The sequence below is a fragment of the Phacochoerus africanus genome, chromosome 9 (genome assembly GCF_016906955.1).
Source record: "Phacochoerus africanus isolate WHEZ1 chromosome 9, ROS_Pafr_v1, whole genome shotgun sequence".
NCBI lineage: Eukaryota > Metazoa > Chordata > Mammalia > Artiodactyla > Suidae > Phacochoerus > Phacochoerus africanus.
Window position 1 is genome coordinate 29,739,658 of NC_062552.1, and position 12,120 is coordinate 29,751,777.

The 12,120-nt window shown below is 38.4% G+C and overlaps 1 protein-coding gene across 8 annotated transcripts in view; it reads right to left on the minus strand.

Moving 5' to 3' along the window:
* The window catches only part of PRIM2 (DNA primase subunit 2), a 373,431-nt gene that overhangs the window by 272,617 nt on the left and 88,694 nt on the right, over nt 1-12,120 (minus strand). For all 8 annotated transcript variants that reach the window (XM_047794656.1, XM_047794660.1, XM_047794657.1 and 5 more), the window contains 2 exons: nt 10,788-10,867; nt 8,632-8,752 (listed from right to left, as the gene is read on the minus strand). In XM_047794656.1, coding sequence (XP_047650612.1) covers nt 8,632-8,752; nt 10,788-10,867 — 201 coding nt within the window. The remainder of the gene's footprint in view (nt 1-8,631; nt 8,753-10,787; nt 10,868-12,120) is intronic.

Genomic DNA, 12,120 nt, shown 5'->3' on the forward strand with positions numbered 1-12,120 from the left:
TTTCAAGCTATACTACAACACTACAGTAACCAAAACAGTGTAATACTGGCACAAAAGTAGACATACAGATCAATGGGACAGAACAGAAAGTCCAGAAACAAACCCACACTTACACGGTCAATTAATCTAAAACAAAGGAGTTAAGCATACAATGGGGAAAGACAGCCACTTCAATAAGTGGTGTTGGAAAAACTGTACAGCTAGCTAGATGCAAAGGAATCAAAATGGACTACTCTCTCAGACCACAAACAAAAATAAACTCTAAATGGATTAAAGACTTAAATGTAAGGCCTGAAACCATAAAACTCTGGGGAAAAAAATACTTTGTCATTGGTCTCAGCAATATTTTTTTTGGATATGTCTCCTCAGGCAAGGGAAATAAAACAAAAAATAAACAAATGTGACATCAAACTTCAAAAGCTTTTGCGCAGCAAAGGAAACTATTGAGAAAACGAAAACTCAGCTTACTGAATGGGAGACAGTATTTGCTAACAATATATCTGAGAGGGGTAATATCTAAAATATACAAAGAATACATACAACTCAAAATCAAAAGAACAAAAAAACAAATTAAAAAACAGACAACCCTTAGACAACTAAACAGAGAACTACCATATGACCCAGCAATCCCACTCTTGGGCATATATCTGGACAAAACTTTCCTTGAAAAAGACACATGCACATGCATGTTCATTGCAACACTATTCACAATACCCGAGACATGGAAACAAGCCAAATGTCCATCAAGAGATGACTGGATTAGGAAGATGTGGTATATATACACAATGGAATACTAATCAGCCATAAGAAAGAATAAAATAATGCCATTTGCAGCAACATGAATGGAACCAGAGACTCTCATACTGAGTGAAGTAAGTCAGAAAGAGAAAGACAAATACCATATGATATCACTTATAGCTGGAATCTAACATACAGCACAAATGAACCTTTCCACAGAAAAGAAAATCATGGACTTGGAGAATAGACTTGTGGTTGCCAAGGGGGAGGGGGAGGGAGTGGGATGGATTGGGAGCTTGGGGTTAAAAGATGCAGACTATTGCCTTTGGAATGGATAGGCAATGAGATCTGCTGTATAGCACTGGGAACTATGTCTAGTCACTTATGATGGAGCATGATAATGTGAGAAAAAAGACTGTATACTTGTGTGTGTAACTGGGTCACCATGCTGTACAACAGAAAATTGACAGAACACTGTAAACCAGCTATAATGGAAAAAAAAGAAAATTAATAAAAACTATAAAAAAAAATAGACAACCTGAATAGGTATTTGTCCAAAGAAGACATACAGATGATCAAAAGGCACATGAAAAGATGCTCAACATCACTAATCAGAAGGGAACCGCAGGAGTTCCCATCGTGGCTCAGTGGTTAACGAATCCGACTAGGAACCATGAGGTTGCAGGTTCAATCCCTGGCCTTGCTCAGTAGGTTAAAGATCTGGCGTGGCCGTGAGCTGTGGTGTAGGTTGCAGACATGGCTCGGATTCCGCTTTGCTGTGGCTCTGGTGTAGGCTGGCAGCTAGAGCTCCGATTAGACCCCTAGCCTGGGAACCTCCATATGCCGCGGAAGCAGCCCTAGAAATAGCAAAAGGACAAAAAAAAAAAGGGGGGGGGGAAACTGCATATTAAAGCCATAAGGAGATATCACCTCAACACTTGTCAGAATGGCTACCATTAAAAAGACAACAAATTATAAGTTTTGGTGAGGATGTGCAGAAAAGGAAGCCCTTGTACACTGCTGATAGGACTCTAAGTTGGAAAACAGTATGGAATTTCCTCAATAAAAAATAGAACTCCCTTCACCCAGCAATTTAATTTCTGGGCATTTTCCCAAAGAAAACAAAAATTTGAAAAGATATTCGCATTCTAATGTTTACTGCAGCGTTATTTACCTTAACCAAGATATAGAAGCAACCTAAGTGTCCACAGATAGAGGAATGAGTGAAGATGAGATGTGTGTGTATTAGCCATTAAATGAAATTTTAATGGAATATTAATTAGACATTTGAAATGGAATATTACTTGGCCATTAAAAAGAAATACTACAATCTGCAACAACACAAATGGATCTTGAGGGTATTGTGCAAAGTGAAATAAGTCAAACAGAAAAACAAATACGGTGTGATCTCATTTATATGTGAAATCTAAAAAAAATTAGCAATGAAAACAGACTCAGACACAGAAAATAAGCAGGTGTTTGCCAGAGGGAGGGACAAAAGGTGGGTAAAATAGGTAAAAGGGTCTAAGAGGTACAAATCTCTAGTTTATAACAAATATGTTGCAGGGATGTGAAGAAGGAATATAGTCAATAATATGGTGATGACTTTGTATGGGAACAGATGTTTAGACATTGCAGTGATCATTTCACAATGTATGCAAATGTCAAATCATTATGACTCCTAAAACTGGCATATTGTACATCAACTGTATTACAATGTTTTTAAAAAAGGAAAACACACCTGAAATCAGCAACTTAAACTTCCACCTAAAGAAACTAGATAGGAAGAGCAAACTAAACTCTAAGCAAACAGAAGGAAGGAAATAATAAAAATTGTTAATTGATAATAATAAAGAGCAGGAATTAAAGGAGTAAAAAAAATAGAGAAAATCAAGAAAACCAACAGTTATCTGAAAATATCAACAGTTATTTGAAAATATCTACCTAAATGATCAAAAAAAAGAGAAGAATTAAATTAGTGTTATAAGGGAATGCTATGAACTACTGTAAGCATCAATTAGATACCTTAGATGAAATGGATAAATTTCTAGAAAACAAATTAACACAACTGACTCAAGAAATAAAAAATCTGAATATATCTAAAATAAGTAAAGAGAATGAATCGGTAATTTTAAAACACCCTACAAAGAGAATCCTATGTCTAGAAAGGTTCACTGGTAAATTCTACCAAATGTTTAAGAAAAAAATTCCCACCAATCTTTCACAACTTCTTCCAAAAAATAGAAGAGGAGGAAATACTTCTAAATTCATTCTATGAGACCAATATTACCTTGATATGTGGGAAAACAACAGTCTAATATCCCTTATTAATAAACATAAACACCCTTCACAAAGCATTAGCAAATCAAATGCAGCAACATATTAAAAGGATCATACCATATGGCCAAGAGAGATTTATCCCAGGAACACCCCAGCAAGGTTCCTGAAAACCAAGTAATGTAACACACCATTTTCATAAAATAAAGGACAAAGCCCTTCGATCCTTTGAACAGGTGCAGAAACTTGCTGGAGTTCCCATCGTGGCACAAAGGAAATGAATCCAACTAGGAACCATGAGGTTGTGGGTTCGATCCCTGGCCTTGCTCAGTGAGTTAAGGATCCTGTGTTGCCATGAGCTGTGGTGTAGGTGGCAGATACAGCTCAGATCCCACATTGCTGTGGCTGTGGTGTAGGCCAGCAGCTACAACTCCAGTTCAACCCCTAGCCTGGGAACCTCCATATGCCTCAGATGTGGCCTTAAAAAGACAAACAAAAGCAAACAAAAGAGCAATCCAAATTGGAAAAGAAGTAAAACTATCACAGTTTGCAGATGACATGATACTATGTTAGAAAACCCTAAACACAGCACCAGAAAACTGTTAGAACTCATCAGTGAATTTGGCAAAGTTGCAGACTACAAAATTAATACACAGAAATCAATTGCATTTCTTTATACTAATAATGAAAGATCAGAAAGGGAAATCAGAGAAAATATCCCATTTAAAATCACACCAAAAAGAATAAGATACCTAGGAATAAACCTACCTAAAGAGACAAAAGGCCTATATTTTGAAAACTATTCAAACGTTGATGAAAGAAATCAAAGATGACACAAACAGATGGAATGCTCCTGGACTGGAAGAATCAAGGAAAGCTATACCATGCTCTTGGATTGGATCAATATTGTCAAAATGACTATACTACAAGACAATCTACAGATTCAATGCATCCCCAATCAAATTACCAAAGACATTCTTCACAGAACTAGAACAGAATATTTTAAAATTTGTAGGGAAACACAGGAGACCCCAAATAGCCAAAGCAATATTGAAAAAAAAAAAAAAGGAAAATGGAGGAACCAAACTTCCTGAATTTAGACAACACTACAAAGCTACAGTCATCAAAACAATATGGTACTGGCACAAAAACAGAAATATAGACCAATGGAACAGGATAGAAAGCCCAGACATAAACTCAAGTACCTATGGTCAACTAATCTATGACAAAGGAGAACAGAACATACAGTGGAAGAAAACAGCCTCTTCAATAATACCAGGAAGACACAGGTAAAAAAATGAAAGTAGAACACTATCTAACACCATTTACAAAAATAAACTCAAAGTGGATGAAACATAAGGCCAGACACTGTAAAACTCCTAGAGGAAAATATAGGCAGAATGCTCTTTGACATAAATCACAGCAACATCTTATTTCATCCACCTCCTAGAATAATGATAATAAAGACACAAATAAACCAATGGGACCTAATCAAACTCGAAGGCTTTTGCACAGCAAAGAAAACCATTTAAAAAATGAAAAGACAACCCATAAAATGGGAGAAAATCTTTGCCAATGATGCAACAGACAAGGACCCAATTTCCAAAATATACAAACAACTCGTGTAACTCAACAACAAAAAAACCAAAAACTCAACTGAAAAGTGGGCAGAAGATCTAAACAGACATCTCTCTAAAAACATACAGATAGCCAACAAGCTCATGAAAAAATGCTCAATATTACTAATTATTAGAGAAATGCAAATCAAAACTACAATGAGGTATCACCTCACACCTCCTAGAAGGGCCATCATTAACAAGTTAACAAATATCAAATGCTGAAGAGGGTATGGAAAAAAAGGTACCCTCCTTCACCACTGGTAAATTGGTACAACACTATGGAAAACAGTATGGAGGGACCTCAAGAAACTAAAAAGAGCTACCTACCATATGATCCAGCAATTCCACTGCTGGGCATATATATAGACAACTTTCATTAAAAAAGACACAAGCACTCCTATGTTCAGCACTATTCACAATAGCCAAGACATGGAAACAACCTAAATGTCCATCGACAGATAAATGGATTAAGAAGATGTGGTACATATATACAATGGAATATTACTCCATCATAAAAAAGACAAACTAATGCTATTTGCAGCAACATGGATGGATCTAGAGATTCTCATACTAAGTGAGGTAAGTCAGAAAGAAAAAGACAAATATCATACAATATCAGTTATTTGTGGAATCTAAAATACAGAACAGATGATCCTAACATGACAATAACAAACAAACAAAAAACAGAAACAGATCATGGCCAAGAAGAGCAGACTTGGGGTTCAGGGAGGAAGGGGAGGGAGTGGGACGGATAGGCATTGGGGGGGGGGGGGTGGATGCAAACTGTCATATTTGGAATGGATGGGCAACGGGATCCTACTGTACAGCACAGGGAAATGTGTGTGATTGGGTCACTTTGTTGTACAACAGAACTTGACAAGACATTGTAAATCAACTATACTTTAATAATAATAATGAAGAAAAAAGAAAGAATAAAATACTTAAGCATAAACTCAGCAAAAGAAGCACACAATTTTGTTGAAAAATTAAAGATCTCAAAAAACAGAAAAACATCCCACGTTCATGGATCAGACTTATTAAGACCGGAATACTGCCCAAATGTATCTACTTAGTCCTCATAATCCTAACCTGAATCCCAGCTGGCTTATTGGTAGAAATTGATAAATTGATCCTAAAATTGATAAAATGCAAGGAACCCAGAACTGCAAAAATAATCCTGAAAAAGAATAAAGTGAGAAGACTGACTTCTCTATTTTAAATCTTATTACAAAACTATGGTAACAAGATTCAGGACCACACAGTACTGACATAAGAGAGACATACAGCTCAAAGTAAAAAAATCACAAGTCCAGGAATAAACCAATTTATGGTCAACTGACTTGACAAGCACGAAAAGACTTGAGGAGAACAAAGAATAGCCATTTCAACAAATGATCCTGAGACAACTTGATATTCACATGCAAAAGAATGAAGCTAGACCGCTACTTCATACCATACAGAGAATTTAACTCGAAATGTAAACAGACCTAAATGTAAAGATCAAAACTATAAAACCACAGGACTAAATCCTCACGAACTTCCATTAGGCAAATTCTTCTCAGACCCAACAACAAAAGTACAAGTGACAAAAGAATTAAACAGATAATTAGACTTTATCTAAATTAAAAAACTTTGTGTTGCAAATGATCCTATTAAGAAAATGAAATGACAATCCTCAAAATGGCAGAAAACATTTGTAAATCATATAAAGTATAATGGACTTGTACTCATAATATGTAAAGAATTCTTAACACTCAATAAAAAGACAAACAAAAAATGAACAAAGAAGGAGTTCCTGTGGTGGCACAGTGGTAACAAACCCAACTAGTATCCATGAGGATGCAGGTTTGATCCCTGGCCTCACTCAGTGGGTTAAGGATCCAGCGTTGCTGTGACCTGTGGTATGGGTTGCAGACATGGCTCAGATCCAGTGTTGTTGTGGCAGCTGCTATTTGACCTCTAGTCTGGGAACTTCCATATGTTGTGGGTGCAACCCTAAAAGACCAAAAATAAATAAATAAATAAATAAAATAAAAAAGTCAAATTTAGAAACAGAGAGTAGAACAGTAGCTGCCAGGGACGAGCAGCAGAGAAGACAAGGAAATGCTGGTTAAAGGGTAGAAACAACCAGTTACAAGAGGAAAAGTTCCAGAGACCGAAGATACAGCATGGGGACTGTAGCCAATGATTCTGTACTGTATGCTTGAAAGCTGCTAGAAGAGTAGCTTCTAAACACTCACCATAGCAACAACAAAATGGTACCCTAGTGAGGTGAAGGATGTGCTAACCACCCTTACTGTGGGAAAGATTTCACAGTTTATATATGTATCAAATCATCACACGTGTCCACTATATCTCAACAAAGCTTGCAGGGCGCGCAGCAGGGGGGGGCAGGGGACGGCAGGGGACAGAGCATGTAATACTATTTACATAAAGTTTAAAAACAGGCAAAATTTATTTATGATACTAAACCCAGAATAGTAGCTATCAGGAGGAAGACAGGGTTTGGAAATGGGGAGAGGCACAAGGGAGCACAGGGTGACAACAAAGTTCTACTTCTTAACCTTGGTAATGTTTACTTTGTGCTGCTTCCTAGAGCTGCAGTTATGATCTGTGCTCTTTTCTGTAGATGGGCTACTTCAACAAGAGGTTTTTAAAAAAAGAAACATGGTTTTGGCTTAAAAAAAAATTCTACTTAACCTATCGAAACAATCGAGAATAAAGAGTAAAACTTCTCACAAACGCTCTTTCTCTATGATCTAATAAAACCATCATTTCAACAATAGCTTAAAAAAAATAGTATGAAAGAAAATAACTGTAACTGATATTAGTCATAATGGACTTGACTAACGATCAGCGTTCTAAGCAAAGAGGAAAATGCCTGGCATTTGGGTGAGATGGCTCTGGACTGACGCTTTTCTCTGCCCAGGTAGTTATTATTTAAAAATCTCATGGGGCTCGGAGAAGTTAGAGAAACTGGAAAGTGTCTCTCTCGAACTCCCCTTCGCGCAGCCTCCTCCCCCAACTCAATAACCCATGCTGGTTCCTGCTACCTCGGCACAGCCGCTTCTCACAGGACAAGGTCCTTCACCTACGCCAACGCCTACTTGTTTATTTGGTCTTGAGTCGCCCATTCTAACCCCGAAATGGAGTCTCAACCAACCAACTACCATCCCACTGCCTACGTTTTCCAAAAACAGAATTTTTCTACCTTCCCACTGCAGCAACAGACACACCTACAAGACATAAATTCTATTTTCACCCACAATAATTATCCCCATAAAATATGTCAGACATTTCTTCTTTTTTATATAATTACTACATGTAACTCATTCAGATTTGTCTACAAAATCGTATTTTCAAACTATTCAAAGATTTTACTGACAATTGATTTTGAAAATAAAGTCTTACCCCACACCCCAAACCTCACTGTTGGAAATAATTACCACTACTCTGCTTTTTGGGGTTTGGTCTTTTTAGGGCCACGCCCAATGGAGGTTACCAGGCTAGGGGTTGAATCAGAGCTGCAGCTGCTGGCCTAAGCCAGAGCCACAGCAATGGCCAGATCCTTAACCCACTGAGCAATGCCAGGAGCGAAACTACGTCCTCATGGATGCTGGTCAGATTCATTTCTGATGAGCCACAACAAAAACACTGACTTCTCTGTTTTCTTAAGAACATTATTAGCTTCAAATTTGGGGCCTGGAAGATTCTGGTTAAAGATGAACTTTTATAAGTTAAACCTTTCAGTGCTTTCATAAATCACATATTTAATAAAGCAACTAAAGGTGAGGCTCTGGTACAAAGGAGCCCCTTTTCTTCCAGTCACAGGAAGGAAAAGTTCACTGCTGTGCAAAGCTAAGAGCTATTCTTTCAGGAGGGTACTTGTGAAGAAAATGTAAAGAGAACAAACTCGACACATTAACACCAGCACCTACGGTAACAGGGAAGGATGAATGGTGATAACTATTGGAAATGACTGTAAAAACATACTCACAGCCTCAAACTGCAAATGGCTATCCTTTAAGAAACTCTGAACTTTGTCCTTGGGTAAAATATGGAATCGAAATCGAAGGAGATCCATTTCTTGTTGAATGAACCAGCGCCTAAGATCTTCACTGAAATAAAGACGAGACAATTTTAAGTATAAATGAAAAGTCCAATGATTATTTTAAAAGCCTACTGATTATTAAATCCAAGAAGTTTCTATGAAATATCCAAACAGGAGTAAGAGGCCAATGCATAGGAATTAAAAGCATACAAGTCCTCAGTTGTGGAAAAAGCTGAATATGTACTACATGCCACAATCTTCCAGGGGTGATCAGAATATGGAGGAGAAAGGTGCTATGAACATTAAAGAATTAAATACAGAATACTTCAAGCCTAGCTGCATTATCAAATAGCCTAAAAGAAAATAATGCACTGCGTTTAATGCAATCACAAAACAGTCATTTACTTTAGAAAACGGGGTATTCCCTGTCTCTGTCTGAGATGATTTCATCAATGCCAAATAAACCCCAAAATTTGTTTTGTTGGGGTTTTTGTGTCTTTTTAGGGCCACACCTGTGGCCTATGGAGGTTCCTAGGCTAGGGGCTGAATCAGAGCTGTAGCTGCTAGCCTACACTTACCACAGCCACACCAATGCCAGATTCAAGCAGCATCTGCAACCTACACCACAGCTCATGACAACGATGGATCCTTAACCCACCGAGAGAGGCGAGGGATCAAACCTGTGCCCTCATGGATGCTAGTCAGATTCATTTCCACTGAGCCATGACGGGAACTCCAAAATTTGTTTTTTTGGCTGCACCATGGCATGTGGAAGTTCCCAGGCCAGGGACAGAACCCAAAAAACAGCAGTAACAAGAGCCACAGCAGTGACATCAAAGGATCCTTAACCCACTGTGCCACCAGGGAATTCCAGCATCAAAGTTTTTAAAGGTAACTTTTATCTCTGAATAGATTTTGATCAGATAAATTTTGCAAAGTAAATGTTACTTACAGCTGTATAGTTTTATAATTTCACAAAATTTAACATCCACTAACACACCTCAATTTTTATAAAGCCAACATATTAGATATTAAGTTATAAAACAGATATATAATATGCATTACTGTTGTAAAATAATTATGCTACTGCATGTAAAATACGATTTAGTTTTCTTCCCCCAAATGACTTTCATACTGTCAGCAATTTGTTTACTGTAAAAAGTACATATGCTTTTTTTTTTGGTCTTTGGTCTTTTTTGGGCCACACCAGTGGCATATGAAGGTTCCCAGGCGGGGTTGAATCAGAGCTACAGCTGCCAGCCTACAACACAGTCATAGCAATGCAGAATCCGAGCCATTCTGCGACCCATACCACAGCTCATGGCAACATGGGATCCTCAACCCACCAAGCGAGGCCAGGGATCAAACCCGCATCCTCATGGATACTAGTCAGGTTCGTTAACCACTGAGCCATGGCGGGAACTCCCTGCATATGCTTTTTTAGAAAAGAAAAACTAGGACCAAAGCTGGTCAATAACTTCTCAGTTATTATCTTGGGATAGTAAACAATTCAAGATTCCCATTTGATAAGCCTATTACCAAAAAGAAACAGGAAAGAAAAATAACAAACATACAGTTTAGCCAAAATTAATACAGGAAAAAAGTTTTTACAAAAAAACAAACAAAAAAAAAAAAACACTAACTTCTCCTCCCTCTGGGTGGCACTATTGACTTATAAGAAACCAACCACCAAAGGAAAAGATCTTAATCTAATGAGCCCTGGCCAATCCATCTCAACTTCTAAAAACCTGTGCAGACTCTAGTATGTGTGTGTTTGATTAATTACTTCTTATAAACAGCTCCACTTTTTTTCCGGGGAAAAAAGTATCAAAAGTCCTTGTTCCTAATGAAATCTCTTCCAATTTTAAATCCCAAATGTAGCGTCTCCCCCATAAAGTTAAAGTATTTCAATAAAATTCTGCAATTAAAATTTTTTGATATTTTTAGTAAACAACTTGTTTCAAACAATCTGCTGCAACAGTGCTCAGTTCTGAGGTTACTCTGAGATCTCCTATGTTCAGTACGATACCTGCCAGCCCCCCGGTACCAGTTTATGACCCGAGATGCCAAAGCTGACTGCAAGAGGACAGATGTATACTCACGACTGGCAGTAAGCAAGGCGCAGAATAAAGTGCGAAATGTGATCTCTTCTTCGTGGCTCATACTCATCTTCCAAGTTTTCCTTAAAAATAATGGCACATAAAGAAAATAAATGCATCAGAATGGTAAAAGGCATAAAGAAATACAGAGTCAGCGTAAGCCAATGGTAAAGTAAGAGTTTCAATAACATAAATTTCAAAATATGCCTTCCACAGTATCATTTAATGTAGGTTAGGAATCAGGTGAAAGCAAAACCTCCTGGGTGTGGACCCCACTATTTTCTTCCCATCAACTCCTCTGACCTTTTCTTCTCATCCAGCCAACACCCAGGGCACTCACCTCCTCAATCACTTCTTACCTCTCACCTGCATTCATTGTCAAGCATTTGGCAAAACCTAGGTTCTAAATAAATCCAGAGCTACTCTGTAGTCCTGTTCTCAAAACACACTGAGAACCTCAAGGAAAAAAATATACAATGACAGAATTTGGAACATTAAAAATTTACAGCCTCTAACCTCAGCTGGACCTTTATTCAATTCAAGGAACCCTTATTCAATTCATTACAGGGAAAACAGGCCCCAAGCACTTCCCAGGTACCAGGCACCATTATAAGCATTTTTAGAGTCCAGTGACCTTTGAAACCTTCAAGGAGGTAGGCACCACTATATCCTTCTTTTAAAGACAAGGAAATGGACAAGTTCCCGCTGTGGCACAGTGGGCTAAGAATCCGACTGCAGCAGTTTGGGTAGCTGGGAGGCGCTGGTTCAGTCCCTGGCCGGGGAATTTCCATATGCCGTGGGTGTGGCCATTAAAAAATAAATAAATAAAGACAAGAAAACCGAGATATGAGAAAGTTAGTTCTGTCCAGGGTCACAAAGCTTATAAGCCCCAGAGCTGGGATCTGACACACAATCATCCCTCTTCTCCTGTCTTGGCAAAGCCATGTCAACCTCACCAGGTGGCCCCACTCCCTCAACACCCCGCTCCTCTCTCATCAAGTGACCTCACCCACTTTACAGAAGATAAAGGCCACCAGGCCAACTCCTTCAGCTCCAAGCTCCTGCCACATGTGTGTGCTACCCTCTCCTCCCTCCTGGATAATTCTGCACCACCAACCCCCAAGCCTACATAAAGCAATCCCCTCACCTAAACCCTGGTACCCGCTCCTGCCTCCCAAGCACCCTGGTTTTATCAAATGCTCCCTCAAAGTACCTTCAAGCTCTTCTCCTCTTCTTTCCCTTCTGGATCTTTCTGCTCAGCTTGTAAACATGTTCGAGGACCTCCTAGTGTGTGTGAGAGAGAGCATCTTCCCTTTTTCCCTCAGATCTATGTTCA